The sequence below is a fragment of the Tachyglossus aculeatus genome, chromosome 2 (assembly GCF_015852505.1).
Source record: "Tachyglossus aculeatus isolate mTacAcu1 chromosome 2, mTacAcu1.pri, whole genome shotgun sequence".
Taxonomy (NCBI): Eukaryota; Metazoa; Chordata; class Mammalia; order Monotremata; family Tachyglossidae; genus Tachyglossus; species Tachyglossus aculeatus.
The window spans coordinates 40773566-40789665 of NC_052067.1; the positions used below are offsets into that span (position 1 = coordinate 40773566).

At 45.3% G+C, this 16100-nt stretch overlaps 1 protein-coding gene across 2 annotated transcripts in view; it reads left to right on the forward strand.

The window, feature by feature from the left end:
* Positions 1-16100, forward strand: part of LOC119922897 (myosin VIIA and Rab interacting protein) — a 229545-nt gene that overhangs the window by 176154 nt on the left and 37291 nt on the right. Inside the window, exons 4-8 of one of the 2 annotated variants that reach the window (XM_038742511.1) lie at positions 4359-4495; positions 7395-7475; positions 9439-9536; positions 9778-9858; positions 11876-12019. In XM_038742511.1, the coding sequence (XP_038598439.1) occupies positions 4359-4495; positions 7395-7475; positions 9439-9536; positions 9778-9858; positions 11876-12019 (541 nt within the window). The remainder of the gene's footprint in view (positions 1-4358; positions 4496-7394; positions 7476-9438; positions 9537-9777; positions 9859-11875; positions 12020-16100) is intronic. The other variant, XM_038742521.1, reaches the window with a different exon arrangement.

The following is a 16100-nucleotide window of genomic DNA, read 5'->3' on the forward strand; positions in this document are numbered from 1 at the left end:
CACAGAAGAAGCACATGGTGGAGCCGGGATTAGAATGCAGTGGAGGGGAGAGGTGATTGGAGAGACCCATTCCCTCCCCGAGGTGGAGAGGAGAGCCCGGGAAGACTCAGACACTGTCCAGCTTGGGGAATGGGGGAGCAAGAGCCATACTGAGAGGGAAGGGGAAACTTGGGTATTGCTAGTCCTGCCTGAGCAGCCAGGGTTTTTATGTCAAGAGCTGACACCCAAAACTCCACCTTTTCACCTGAAGTTGGGCCTTCAAAGCCTGTTCCCACCCAGCCTGAATCCACCCCCTTATGCCACACACCATTTCCTGATTGTCTCAGTGCTAAAAGGCTGCCTAATAATAACTGTGGTATTTGTTAAGCACTTACTATGATGTGCCGAGAACTGTTCTAAGGACTGGAGTAAATACAAGATAATCAGGTTGTGTATAGTCCCCGTCCCACATGGGGCTCACAGTCTTGATCCCCATTTTACAGATGAGGTAACTGAGGCACAGAGAAGTTAGGCGACTTGCCCAAGGTCACAAAGCAGACATGTGGCAGACCAGGATTAGAACCCACGTCCCATGGCCCATGCTCCTTCCGTTAGGCCATGCTGCTTGTCATCTGGAAGAATCAATGTATCCAGAAGTTCCTTTCACAATTCTTGACCAAGCAATCAATCGATCAGTGATATTTACTGAGTGCTAATTATATGCAGGGCACTGCACTAAGTGCTTGGGGGAGTACAGTACAACAAAATTAGCAGACATATTCTCTGCCTATAACAAACTTAAAATAAGTGTGGCCTTGGAAGGCGCCATTGATCTTGGTTTACGGTAGCTACGGTTGGAACTCTAGAACTGTAAAGGCCGGAACAGTCAAATGAGGGGAAGGGTGATGGCAACTCAGTGGTCAAACCAGAAATTACGATCTGTAAGAGCAGCAGCTCAGACTATCAATCAATCAATGGTGTTTATTGAGCGCTTACTGTTTGCAGAGCTCCGTACTAAGTGCTTGGGGCGGGGGGGGTACACTAAAGCAGAGTTGGTAGAGAAGTTCCCTATCCACAACGAGTTTACTTTGGTTATGTTCCGTAACAGCAGCAAGCCATTCCATTTATTGATACTCATGAAGACACAGCTTGGTGAGAGTCAAAACGATCGACCTATAAAAGAAATGAGAAAAACAAACTGTGCTAAAGCTGATTCCCTAAGAACAAGTATTACAGTGGATTGAATAGAGCAAGCAGGATAGCCGTAGTTTGGGATTGATCCCTTCGAAGTGCGGTTTTCCGGATTGTACCTGTCAAATCCAGGACTGGGAAGTCCAATGTCCATTCTATCTCTAAATTCCCCATGGGGACATGGGGTCCATTTCCAAAACTAGGTTTGAGGCAGAACAGATCTGCACATCACTTTCCTTTGGTGGATTCTCCAAAATGAAATCATTTTCATCTCATTCAGCCACCTCTTTTTCCAGGACAGGGCCTTCAAGTGTACTTAGCCGCATGAAAGGAAATGTAATGATTCCTTTTCAGTGAAATGCCCTTTCAAAAGGAGTTTGAACTCCAAAGCTTTGCCGTTCAAAAGAAAGTGGTTTATCTTCCCACTACAAAGTGTCCTTATAGTTTTGGGGTTGTGAGTTTCTTCAGAAGTAAGGGCTCTGTTTTAAAGTTCCATCTTGCACATGCATAAAGCGCAACAAATGTGGTTTTGGTCATCACATTTTGTCATGGTGCATCCCCAAATCCATGGGAGCAGAGGCATCATGGAGAAGGTAAAGGATCTCTCAATCAATCAATCAGTGGTATTTATTGAGTGTTTACTGTGTGCAGAGCACTGTACTAAGCTCTTGGGACAGTACAACATACCAGAGGTGGTAGAAATGTTCCCTGCTCACTACAAACTTACAGTCCCCTCCTTTTGTTAGTTTTATCGCCTCCAACTTCAGGTTTCAATGGTGGTCCCCTTCCTCCTGGAACTGTGGGATTTGGAGAACAATGATTCTGTGTTTGCTCTTATAATAACAATAATTATGGTATTTGTTAAGCGCTTACTATGTTCCAGGCACTGTACTAAGCACTGGGGTGGCTACAAGCAAATTGAGTTGGACACCGTCCCGTCCCTCCTGGGGCTCACAGTGTCAATCCCCATTTTACAGATGAGGTAACTGAGGCACAGAGAAGTGAAATGACTTGCCCAAGGTCACACAGCAGACAAGTGGCAGAGCTGGGATTATAACCCATGACCTTCTATCTCCCAGGCCCATGCTCTTTCCACTAGGCTACGGTGCACTGGAGTGCCAGGAGTAGGATTTGAACCCACCCCTCCATTTGGGGACTGGAAACCCCAAATAGGGGAAGTGACAATTTGAGTCCAACTCCTTAGACCACTCTGCCATCCTGAAACGTACTCTGCCATCCTGAAACCTACTTTCATGATTCCCCCTCCTTGACTTTACCCTTCCATAGTGAATAATAATAATTATGGTACTATGATAATAATAATGATAATTATGGTGCTTGGTAAGGACTAATTTTGTGCCAACCATTGTACTAGGCGCTGGGGAAGATACAAAATAACTGGGTCCCACATGAGGCTTACACTCTAAGTAGGAGGGAGAATAGATGTTGACTCCCCATTTTGCAGGTGGGGAAATCAAGGTCCAGAGAAATGAAATGACTTGTCCAAGGTCTCACAGCAAATGAGTGGGGGAGACAGGATTAGAACCCAGGACTTTCTAACTCCCAGGCGCTTGCGCTATCCACTAGGCAACACGACTTCTCCTATCTGCTCCGCTTTACATCTGAGCCCATGTGTGGCTCAGGTGGGCAAAACAGAGCATAAAATCACTGGAAAAGAGTTAGCAAAGCACAGACAATGATTTACCAAGAGCTGAGGATGACAAATGATGTGTTTGGGAAGTCAAAACGATGTGTTTGGACCGTGAGTGAATGTGTAGGGAATCCCTGAGAAACTGTGGGGATTTTAATCAATCAATCAATTAATGGTATTTATTGAGCACTAACTATGTGCACAGTAGTACTAAGCACTTGGGAGAATACAATACAGTAGAATTAGCAGACACGTTCCCTGACCATAACAAGCTTACAGTCGTTACAGTCTAGAGCTAACGAGTCTAGAGGTTTATTAAGGCTGTGAGTCCTTTGTGGGACACGGACTGTGTCCATCCCAATTATGTTGCATTGTCCCCAGTGCTTAATACAGCGCCTGGCACATAGTGTTTCCAAATACTATTTTGATAAAAGGTTTTCATTTGATACGGCTGCTTTGTTTTGCTTATTTGATTTTAAAGTGAGCATAGGAGGAATCCCAACAGGATTGTGAGTTTTTAGCATTGTGGAGGGTTTGGGCAGAGAGGGAACTCGATGCAACAGGTTTGAGAGGTGCCTGGTGAGCTCTGGGCCCTGTCTTCTCTGTTGGCTCTGGGGATGGTGCTCTAGGAGACTCATTTCCAGCCAGGAAATTCAAAGCCCAACCCCTTCATCTGAGAGTTAGATACGGAGGATCCCAACACAGCCGGTCTCTGGATTTTCAGTCAGCCCATGTTCCCCACAGAGCCTTGGCTGAATCTTACTTTCCCCCCAGGCTAAGGAGCTTCTGTCAGGAGGTGGCACTGTAGGTCAGGCTCAATTTGGGTTGGTTTCATGACTCTCAGATACTCACATTTTCTTCATTTTCTTTTTTTAAATGGTATTTGTTTAGCACTTTCCATGTGCCAGGCACTGTCCTAAGCTCTGGGGTAGATACAAGCTAATCAGGTTGGAAGGGGCTCACAGCCTCAATCCCCATTTTGCAGATGAGGGAACTGAGGCCCAGAGAAGCCCAAGGTCACATGGAAGACAGGTGGTGGCCAGGATTAGAGCCCAGGTCCTTCTGACACCCAGGGCCATGCCCTAAGCACTAGGCCATGTAGCTTGTTGTGATCTTTTAATTGAAGATCAGTCCTGATTTTTGTGGTGGAGGTGAGGAGGGACTTCACAATCTGCTGAGCTATTGCCAGGCTAATGGCAGGATCACCGCTCGTGGACTGCCTCCAGATGACAGTATGTATCTTCAGACATTGCCAACTGAACCAGTAGTCTTTCTGACTTAGTAAGGTGAGTCCATATTATAACCTCCTCAGGCTAAGTCTGAGGAGCCAAGAGTGGGAGAGGAGAGAGAGGATGCATTCTCTCCTAATCCTTGATGTCCACAAACTATCTTCCCTCCTAGAATGGGGGAACTCAAGTTCAGAACCATTCAGTTCTCTTATGAAATCTCATATCCAAAGGATATTTGCTCCGGCTGGTGTACAGAAGATGCCATTTCTTCTTGCTCAGGGTTTTTCTCATCTGTCTCTCTTCTTTAGGCTCTTAAGGACCCAATCTCTGGAATGGTATTATAATAACGTGAAAAGCCGCTTCAAGCGTTTTGGCAGTGCCAAGGTCCTGAAGAATTTGTACAGAAAGCACAGGTTGGAAAGTGGAGCGTGTTCCGACATAATAGGTATTGTGCACTCCCCGCACCCTTCTTCCCCACATCCCCTGCCCCATCCTCTCCTTCTCACCCCCCGGGGACATTCAGGAGCCTGATAGGTGGGAAACAGGGGAATTTTGCTTGTGGAAAGCAGAGGCAGATATTGGTAAATGAATCCTGAATTTACTGAATGCACCTTCTCTCCCTTCTTTTATCTTATTTGCGCAATGAGGGGAGAAGGGAGAGTGATGAGGTACCAGGGTGGAGAGAGAGGGAGAGAGAAAGATGGAGAGAAGGAGAAGGAGAGGGAGAGAGAAGGAGGGAGGGAGGGTGAAAAGAGGGAGAGATGAAGAGGAGAGAAAGAGGGAGGGAGGGATAGAGAGAAAGGGAGAGAGAAGGGAAGAGAGGGAGAGGGAGGAAGTGGGAGGAATGAGGATGGTGGGAATAAGCATTGGATCTGGGCCATACGAGATGCAGGAGCAGGCAGAAGAGTGACATACACCCTGAATTCTCCCTCCCAGTTAGAAAGAAGCCTCGTCCTGGACCTCAACCCCAACTCAGCCCCACAGCACTTAATGTTCATTTTTGTAATTTATTTATTTATTTCTATTAATGTCTGTTCCCCCACCCCCACCCCTTTAGACTATAAACTCATTGTGGGCAGGGAATTTGGTCTTCCAACTACATTATACTTTACATTCCCAAGTTAGTAGAGTGTTCTGCAAATAGTAGGCACTCAGTAAATATGATCAACTGATTGATTGGTTCTTGGAAGACCAATTGATTTCGGGTGATTGGTGAGGTCCTCCCATCCATGTTCCCCTGATGGAAATTCCCCATCTGTTTCACTGAAGGACCTCTGGGGCCCCTCCTGGACATTCCTAAATCCAAAGTCCAGCCAAACCCAACAGCTCAGCTGACATAGGTAGGAAGAGCAAAATGCGGCTTAGAATTCACCAGTAGTATTAAAAGGAGAGTTTTGCCCGTGGCACCACGTAAGGTTTTGCCTGCCAAGTAAACTGGAAGCAGATTGCTGTGTGAAGTCAGTTGAGAGGGAAAAAAGCAACCAGTGAGAAAGGACCAGAATAGCCACTAAAGGACTCTCCATATGGTCCTAAGGCCCCATTTCTCCACCCATTAGACTGATCCAGGGGACGAGCAGATGACTGGAGAGGACTGAATCTCATCCATCTCCTTCAGAGCTCTCTTACTTTTCATTTTCTCATATTGTTTGGGTTGGTTAAAAAGCCCTCTGTTCCCTCTGATGTAAAATGAGCCGGCAGTTGCGGTGTGGGGACAAAAGAAAGGTGCTATTCAATTTGCTGAAATGATTAGTGTTGCTCGAAGCATTTATTAGAATTTCTTTCCGACAAGCCAACTGGAGAGTCAGTAGCCAGGAGAAGAGCGATCTCACTGCTGTAGGCTGTTCAGGTTGAAGGGGTGAGTGTGTGGGTTTGTGCCCGTGTGCTCATGTCCCCTCCTAGGGTAAGCTGACTACCCTCTGTCTCAGAGAATAATAACAATAATCATAGTAATCGTAATGATAATAATGGTATTTGTTAAGCCCTTAATATGTGTCAAGCACTGTTCTAAGAGCTGCAGTAGATTCGAGGTAATTAGGTTGGACACAGTCCTTGTCCCACGTGGGGCTCAGAGTCTTCATCCCGCATTTTACAGATGAGGGAACTGAAGCACAGCGAAGTCAAAGAGATTTGCCCAAGATCACACAGCAGACAAGAGGCAGAGCCGGATTAGAACCCCAGTCCTTCTGACTCCAAGGCCTGTTCTCTCTCCACTAGGCTGTGCTTCTTCATCCTCCAAGAAAGGATGAATTGCTCCCCCACCAGCTAAAGACCTTGAAACCCTGCACAATGCATCCAGAAAACCTCCCTGTTAACACCTGATGAGGCTCAGAATGGCCAGTACTTATCTTCATGGCTATCCTAAAAAGAACCTGGGTGACCTGAACGTTATAGTGCAGCTTCCCCAAAGACAAGCCTACATTAAGGAACACTTTAAACCTTGGGAGACTCTCATTCCATTTGTCTGGAGACCAATTGCTAACATTGTGAGACCTCAATCCCAGCCGTGACAATAAACTCTGGTCAGTCGATCAGTCAGTTGATCATATTTATTAAGCAATTAACATGTGCAGAGCACCGTACTAAGCGCTTGGGAGAGTACAGTATAACGGTACAACAGATACATTCCCTGCCCACCACGAGGTTATAGCCCAGGGCTCCGAAGGAAGTTTGCCAAAATGAGATACCAGCAAACGGGTCTTAAGGCTTCATCAGAATACTGTTTGAGGGTGAAGACGTCCAAGAATGATTTGCTGATGCTATTGATGCTATTGTTTTGATGACTGTCTCCCTCCTTTTAGACTGTGAGCCCATTGTTGGGTAGGGATTGTCTCTGTTGTTGAATTGTACTTTCCAAGAACTGAGTACAGTGCTCTGCACACAGTAAGCTCTCAATAAATACCATTGAACGGATGAATCTGCTGCAGGGACAGTCCTCGATTCTTAGTTTATGGAAATGGGTGCGGGAGAACACATTGAAAGAAAGCAGTGTTGTTGCCATTAATCAATCAATGATATTTATTGAGCACTTACTGTGTGCAGAGCACTGTACTCAATGCTTGGGAGAGTAGAATAAAGCAGAGTTGGCAGGCATGTTCCCTGCCCACAACAAGCTTACAGTCTAGAGGAGGAGTCAATTATATAAATGAATCATTTATAATATATAATTTATAGATAGGTCTATGAAGTGCTGTCGGACCAATACAAACTTTGAGGACTGGATAGAATTTCTCCAGAGTGGTAACTTGGTAACCTGGTTTTCAATCCTGACAATGACAACATAGAGATCCAGTACTGTGGCATGATGTTATCTGGTGTGACTTGTTTTTCAAACCCATGGACACTAGAAGGAAGCCTTCTTGAGGGGAACCTGGAGAATGGAGGAAATATCTGTGGCAATGATTCTACGTTTTACAGACAGTCGGAAGGTAACTTTGCTTTTTGCTCAGTGATCCTGAGCTAATTTCAAGGTTTTGGGGTTTTTTTTGGTTTGTTTCTTTGTTTCTATGATATTTGTTATAAAATATCACTGTACTAAGCGCCGGGGGTAGACACAAGCTAATCAGGTTGGACACAATCCAAGTACCACATGGGACTCACCATCTTCATCCCCATTTTGCAGATGAGGTAACTGAGGCCCCGAGAAATGAAGTGACTTGCCCATGGTCGGATCCGGGATTAGAACCCGGGTCCTTCTGTCTTCCAGGCCCGGACTCTATCCACTGGACCACGCTGCTTCTTGGAAGGTTAGGCAAGCACCCAAGGAAACCTGGGCTTTCAAGGAGCAGAAGTACTTGTCTGTGCAAAAGGGTGAAAGTCCAAGGGCAGAAATCATCATAATTTCTGGGAATTGCTAGAACCTGTTGAGGGTCAAGCCAGACTGCAGGTCCCCTTTGACACTTACTTCAGAGCAGTTTCCTCGCTATTACTGTCTCTCACCATCTTTCTCCTCACACCTACTCAACCCACAACCCCCAGCATTCAGGCACCATGACAACTCCAGTACAGTCATGAGGCTAAACAGCAGCTGCATCTAAAAAGTGAGCATTTTGCCCTATTTTCATGTTAATTTTTCCAGGGCAAGATTGATTATTTTTCCTTCAGGCGCAGCACCACTGCTTGCAGTATCTTATCATCTCCAATCAGTTCTGGCATTTTCTAGCCTCCACCAAAAAACTGAGTCTATTCCTGGACTTGTTAATTGAGGAGTCATTGATGTGTGAGGAACAGCAAGGCCTACTGCGCAAAGCACGGGCTGGGAGTCAGAAGGACCTGAGTTCTAATCCCGGCTCTGCCACTTGTCTGCTGCGTGAACTTGGGCAAGTCACTTCATTTCTCTGGGCCTCAGTTCCCTCATCTGGAAAATGGGGATTAAGACTGTGAGCCCCTTGTGGGACAGGGACTATTTCCAACCTGATCATCTTATATCTACCTGAGTGCTTAGGATAGTGTCTGGCACATAATAAGTGCTTAACAAATGCCATAATAATAATTTATTACTAAAAATATTACTATTATTACTTTCCCAAGCACTCAAAACAGTGCTCTGCCCACAGTAAGCACTCAGTAAACACCACAGATCTCTCTGTTGATATCACTGTGGTCTCAGGAGAAAGGGCCACAGAGAAAGAGCTCATGATTACTGTTCCCATTATGAGTTCAGTGACAATCCTTTTGCCTAACCCAATGCCATATATATGAATTTAATCAATAAAGCAAGCAATCAATTGGTGGTATCTATTGAATGCTTACCGGGGGCAGAGCACTGTACTAAGCACTTTGGGAGAGTACAGTATAACAGAGTTGGTAGACACAAGCTCAGAGTCTAGAGGGGTAGACAGACACTAATATAAGTAAATTATGCCGCATGTACGTCAGTGCTGTGGGACTGAGGGTGGGGTGAATGCCAAGTTCTCAACGGGTACAATTTAGGGGGCAGTCTACTTCCAGGCCTTTTCTTTTTAATGTGAGTGGGACTGCTTTTGATGATATCCACTGGTAAAGAAAGTAATTCACTTTTTACTCTTTGCCCTGCAAAATGGATCAACAGGCTGTCAGGACTGCAAATTTCAGTAGCATGGCCTAGTGGATAGAGAACAGGCCTGGAGTCAGAAGGACCTGGGTTCTAATCCCAGATCCTCCACTTGTCTGCTGCATGACCTTGGGCAAGTCACTTGACTTCTCTGGGCCTCAGTTCCCTCATCTGTAAAATGGGGATGAAGACTCTGAGCCCCATGAACCCCATGCATGGAGTATGTCCAACCTGATTAACTTGGATTTACTCCAGCACTTACTAGAGTGCCTGCTACATAGTCAGCACTTAATAAATGCCAAAAAATATAAGCAAACTTGAAAGAGCTGAAGAGTGCCTGTATTTTGTGTTCTGGACAGGACACAGTATGGTGGACACGCTGGCTGTAGCCCTCCGGGTTGCTGAAGAAGCAGTAGAAGAAGCCATTTCCAAAGCAGAAGCATTTGGGGACAGTCTGGTAAAGTACATCTGAACACCTTGTTTCATGGGGCAGCTGTGCCATCGGGACACCCGTGTGCATTTCTCGGGGTGACATCAAGAGAACGGGCTTTTCTTCTCATGAGGGAATACCTCTCACATTGAATTTCTTTACTTTGCCACGTGAAACTCACCCTGCAGATTCCTCTTTGGTTTCCTTTTGCGTTGGAGCCATTTTGGCTCTCTCTTCGCAACTCGTGTAAGTTGTTATCTCTGTGCAGGACAAGCAGAATGAGGCCTGTTATCTGCGAGAACATAAGGAAGAGTTGATAGAAGAGCTGGCCAGCACAATAGTGCAGAAGGTAAGTTGGGTAGTTCTGCCCACTATATGCAAACCAACCGAATGGATGTTCAAGGGTTCTGAGGAATCAGAGAGCTTGCTGAAGTCTAGTCAGTTCCCTTCCTTTGGCTCTCTGCCTTTTTTTGTTCGATTTTCATGGCAGTTAATGTTCGGGGAGGAAAGTCCTGCTGTTGTTTGATTTCAGGCTCTCTTTTTCGTAGTGATATGGATCTCCTCAGGGATTTCAAAGGATAATGAAATCATACTGCTTTGAGCTTGGGGATTGGTGTCAGCAGGGAATATGTCTGTTTTTGTTATATTGTACTCTCCTCAAGCACTTAGTATAGTGCTTTGCACACAGTAAGGGCTCAATAAATGAGATTGAATGAGTGAACAAATAGATCTAACACTAAGATTGTCTTAAATAGCAAAGATGTTAGCTCACTGTGTGCAGGGAATGTGTATCCTAACTCTGTTGTATTCTCACAAGTGCTTAGTACAGAGCTCTGCACGGAGTAATCACTCAATAAATACCACAGATTGATTTCTTTCTTTGTCCCTTTTTCTCCATTGCAAAGATGGCCAACCCCTTACTTTTACAGTAAATAACCAGGTGGATAAATGTGCATTCCTGAACCAAAGGCCCTTGAATTAGTTCCTCCTGGCTGAGAGATCTGGTTTGTGACCCTCTCAACACTCCACATCAATCAATCAATTGTATCTATTTAGTGCTTACTGTGTGCCAAGCACTCTACTAAGCACTTGGGAGAGCACAATACAAGAGTTGTAGACGCACTCCCTGCCCAGAAAGAGCTTACATGACCCACCTTTATTTGTTTTCCTTTCAGCTTAACCTGACCACTCCACTTCTCTCAGTTTCTTTTTCCCAGATTTCTGAGCTAAAGATTTATGATGCCTAGGCAACACAATGCCCCTTTTCTCCTTGTGCTTTTTCCTTTTTTTTTTTGACCCTTCCTGATTTAATGTCTGCCCTTTCCTCCTCCTCCTCCCCCATCCATCCTGGGGTACAAGCCTTCCCCCACGGACATCTTTCTCCTAATCTTCTTTCAGCCCTGAGCAGGCTGTCAGAATGAATCATTCTGGCTTCAAGGCAAAGTTAATTGACCAGTACCTACCTCAGAGCTTAGAATGGTGTTTGACTCATAGTAAGCACATAAAAAAATACTATAAAAAGAGCCTTAGGTCAAAGACTGGCAATCTTATTGAGTAGAGGAGCCTACTGTAATGTTGGCATCATGTAGGACACAGGTAATTTTGTCAGGACGCGTAAAAAGGTGGCCACCCACTCAGAGCAACATTCATTCATTCAATCGTATTTATTGAGCACTTACTGTGTGCAGAGCACTTTACTAAGCGCTTGGAAAGTACAATTCGGCAACAAATAGAGACAGTTCCTCCCCGACAATGGGCTCACAGTCTAGAAGAGAACTGTTGACAGTTGGCCACACAGTAGGGGCAGGGAGCAGGGTGAAAAGGAAAGGAAAGGCAGTAGGAAGGTAGCAGGAAGGCTGGAGCAGCAGGGAGTCACTCCACGCTACGACAAGTGGCAGAACACTTCCAGAGCCCTTAGTCTGTCCCCCGGCAGTCAGTCAATCATCTTTATTGAGTGCTTACAGTGTGCAGAACACTGTACTAAATGCTTGGAAGAGTACGGTATAACAATAAACAGATACATTCCCTGCCCACAATGAGCTTACAGTTTAGATGACAGAGTGGACAGTGTTGGAGAGGGGAGGAGGAGGGCACAGTACTGGCTCTAGGAGTGGGGGTTGAAGACCCTGCCTGTTGCCTCCTGGGGCCAGGATTTGCCCCCCGAGCTTTGGGCCTGTAGCTTCCCCTGAGCCAAAGCGAGTCACAAGAGCCACATACAGGCCCAGAGCCAGGATTCACCAACTCCCTTTCTAAGCAATGCCAGATATATTATCTGGGACTAGTTCTCCCACTTCCTACTCCCGGGCCCCTCGGGAAGTATACAAGCCCAGGCTCTATAGTGACCGCTCCTTCTGCTTCCGCCACAGATCATAAAGAAGCAGAAAAACAAACGGGAGAGGCCAGTGGAGGCCAAATCGGAATGGCCGCAGCCCGGGAACGGCTCGCTGACTCCAGCTGGTCTGAGGTTGCCCGTCCTTCCTGCACCACCCCGAGGAAAGGGTGCTCTCTGGGTGAGTCAGGAAACCCTCCTCCCCACCCCGTGGCAGTGCCCTCCTGGATTCATTCATTCATTCATTCATTCAATCATATTTACTGAGCGCTTACTCAAAGCACTGTACTAAGCGCCTCTCTTCAAAGCCCTACTGAGAGCTCACCTCCTCCAGGAGGCCTTCCCAGACTGAGCCCCCTTTTTCCTCTCCTCCTCCCCATCCCCCCCACGCCCTACCTCCTTCCCCTCCCCACAGCACTTGTCTATATTTGTACAGATTTATTACTCTATTTATTTCACTTGTACATATTTACTATTCTGTTTTGTTAGTGATGTGCATGTAGCTATAATTCTATTTGTTCTGATGATTTTGACACCTGTCTCCATGTTTTGTTTTGTTGCCTGTCTCCCCCTTCTAGACTGTGAGCCCATTGTTGGGTAGAGACCATCTGTATATGTAGCCGACTTGTACTTCCCTAGCTCTTAGTACAGTGCTCCGCACACAGTAAGTGCTCAATAAATATGACTGAAGGAATGAATGAAAACACTTGGGAAAATACAATGTAACAAGAAACAGGTACAATTCCTGCCCACAACCATTCAATCGTATTTCTCGAGCACTTACTGTGTGCAAAGCACTGTACTAAGGACTTGAGAGAGTACAATATAACAATAAACAGACACATCCCCTGCCCATTATAAGTCAGGCCTTGGTCTTCTAACTGAAATAGAAAGAACTAGTGAGAATGAGCCCAAAGCAGTTGGTTCGTCTCTGGTCAGGGGAAGGGGCTTTGCAGACATCTCCTGGACCTTCCGCTGAAATAGTATCTCCCCTACTTAGGTTTATAGCAGCATGCATATCCATGCCCAATCCCGATTAGCTTGTGTCTACCCCAGCAGTTCGTACAATGCTCAGCACAGAGTAAGTGCTTAAAAAATACAATTATTATGACCATCATGACTATTATTTTTACTGTTTCTATTATACTCCCAGTTCTAGATGACCAAAATACATCATATCCGGAGATGAGTCAGGCCCAGATTGCTGATATAGCCCAGGTCTGCCAAACCCCGTCGGGTGTTGGAATTCAATCACTGCAGGGCAGATGATCCCCTCCCCACCTCTACCTCCCCTCTCGCCTCCTCTTTCACCCCACTTCCCATCACTTGATTGCCAGCTGAGAAGCTGCACGGTTTAAGCAGAAAGAGCATGGGCCTGAGATTCAGAGGAGCTAGGTTCTATTCCCAGCTCTACCACGTGCTTGCTCTGTGACCTTGGACAAGTCACTTCAAGTCTCTTTAATATGTGGGTTGCATTCCTGTTTTCCCACATCCTTAGAGTGTGGCTAAAGGGCTGACTGTTTTTCCATGAATTATAATTATTGCTAATGAAAAGGTATTACCAGTGTTCTAATGATAATCATAGACACCATGCCATTTGAGTTCAGTATGTTTTCACAGTCTGTGAGAACAGTCAGAAAGATAACGTTGCAGTTAAGTCAAATACAGTGATGTTCACTACTCAGTTAGTGCCCGGAGAATCCACCTGACTCGGCCTAGAAATATTGCTTTTTGTAACTTCATTAGAGAGGAATGTAAATTTATGTTCATATCTAGGCTCCGAGCAAAGTCTCTTGGTGTCTCTGTTTTGTGATTTATTTTATTTTATTTTATTTTACTTGTGCATATTTACTCTTCTATTTATTTTGTTAATGATGTGCATATAGCTATAATTCTATTTATTTTGATGATTTTGAAACCTGTCTTCATGTTTTGTTTTTTTGTCTGTCTCCCACTTCTAGACTGTGATCCTTTGTTGGGTAGGGACCGTCTCGATATGTTGCCGACTTATACTTCCCAAGCACTTAGTACAGTGCTCTGCACACAGTAAGCACTCAATAAATACGATTGAATGAATGAATGATTGACTTTCCTTTGTGAAGAATTAAATCCCCCTCCCTCCAAATTAGATGGCAGCTGAGCCCAATGAGGGACAGGGACTGTGTCCAACCTGATTATCATCATCATCAATCATCAATCGTATTTATTGAGCACTTACTGTGTGCAGAGCACTGTACTAAGCGCTTGGGAAGTACAAGTTGGCAACATATAGAGACAGTCCCTACCCAACAGTGATCTCATATCTACCCCAATACTTAGAACAGTCCTTGGCATATAGTAATCGCTTAACCCTTATTGAGAGGGTTAGGAAGTTTTAAGTGGTCTGGGCATGCAAAATATTCTAATTTTCCATCTGGCATTGGGAACCGATTCAGTGAAATAGTGTTGGGAGTATGAGGCTTCTAAGAATCAATCAATCAGCCAATCAATCATATGTATTAAGTGGTTGCTGGATGCGGGGCACAGTGCTAAGCACTTGGGAGAGTACATTATAACATAGAAACTAACCCAGGAACTTAGTGCTTGGCACTTAGTAAGCTTTTAACAAATACCATCGTTATTATAATACCAACTGAGAGTCCTGAGAGATTTTTAACTATTGCTTCCCCCCATATAACCCCATGGCAGCCAAATACTGACAAGATTTCTGTAAGAGAAATGAAAAATCTAAGCCGTAGAGTATCACAAGGGAGCTCCTTGCCACCACCCTGCTATTTGGAAGAAGAGAATCGGATATGGCGTGCACAGCTGCAGTGCCATCTCCTGGCAATGGCTTCTGAAATGAAATGCCACTCAGAGACTCGTTTTTTTACCGCCGATTGGTATTAAACATAAACCCACGGGATTATTTGCGAACTGAGAGGTATGTCAAATGAAGAAAGATCAAATAATGCTGCTTCTGCCAGCGTGGTTTGGCAAGCAGCGTGGTCTGGTGGATAGAGCACGGGCCTGGGAAGCAGAGGGCCTGGGTTCTAGTTCCAGTTCTACCACTTGTCTTGCCGTGTTACCTTGGACAAGTCACTGAACTCTTTGCCTCAGTTCCTTCATCTGTAAAATGGGGGTGAAGACTGTGAGCCCTATGTGGGACATGGACTGTGTCCTATCTGATTATTTGTACCTATCCCAGCTGAGCAAAAGACACTGTGCTAAGTGTGTCTGTACCTTTTGTTCAGGCTTGGGACATACTCCAACCTTGACCTTTCATAAAACACAACATTGGGAATCTTTTTTTTCAAGTGGTATTTTTTAGATGCTTCCTATGTGCCAGACACTGTTCTAAATGATACCAGGTAATCAGGTTGTACACAGTCCATGAATGTCCCACATGGGGCTCTAAAGTCTTAATTCCCATTTTACAGATGAAGGAACTGATGCTAAGAGAACTGAAGCAACCTACCCAACATCACACACAGCAGAAAAGTGGCCAGCTGGGATTAGAACCCAGGTCCTTCTTATTCCCAAGACCATGGTTTAACCACTGGGCAAAGCTACTTCACATACTTAGTGCAGTGCCTGACACATAGCAAATACCTAACAAATACCATTTAAAAAACAATAATAATTATGGGATTGGTTACCATATGATTATTAAGTCAGTGCCCATTGAGCACAAGAGACAACCAACTTGGAGGGAACCTTATTTCTGGGTGCTTCTAAGACCAAGTGATCTGGAAATGATCTCTGCATGGAAATTACCATGTGGAATAATATCGTGTTATGGACTGGGGCCTGAAAACCCATAACTGGAATGCTGTAACCCCTCACCAACCCACAATACCACACACATATATACGCACATGCACACGAAGCACCTCGCTGTGCAGTAATAATAATGATAATTGTACTTGTTAAGAGCTTCCTATGTGTCAAGCACTGTTCTAAGCACTGGGGAAGATACAACATCATCAGGCCAAACACAGTCCTTGTCCCAAACCGGACTCACAAATGAGTAGGAAGGAGAACAGGTATTGCATCTCCACTTCACAGATGAGGTCACTGAGGCCCAGAGAAGCGAAGCGACTTGCCCAAGTTCCCACAGCAGACACGGGCAGAGCCAGGATTAGAACCCAGGTCCTCCAACTCCCAAGCCTATGCTCTTTTCACTAGGCCACGCGGATCCTCAGGCCACACTGCCCTTTCAGGCAGAGTTCATGTCAGTCGGGGACCAAATCCTACATTGATGGAGGCCCACCCCTTTTAAA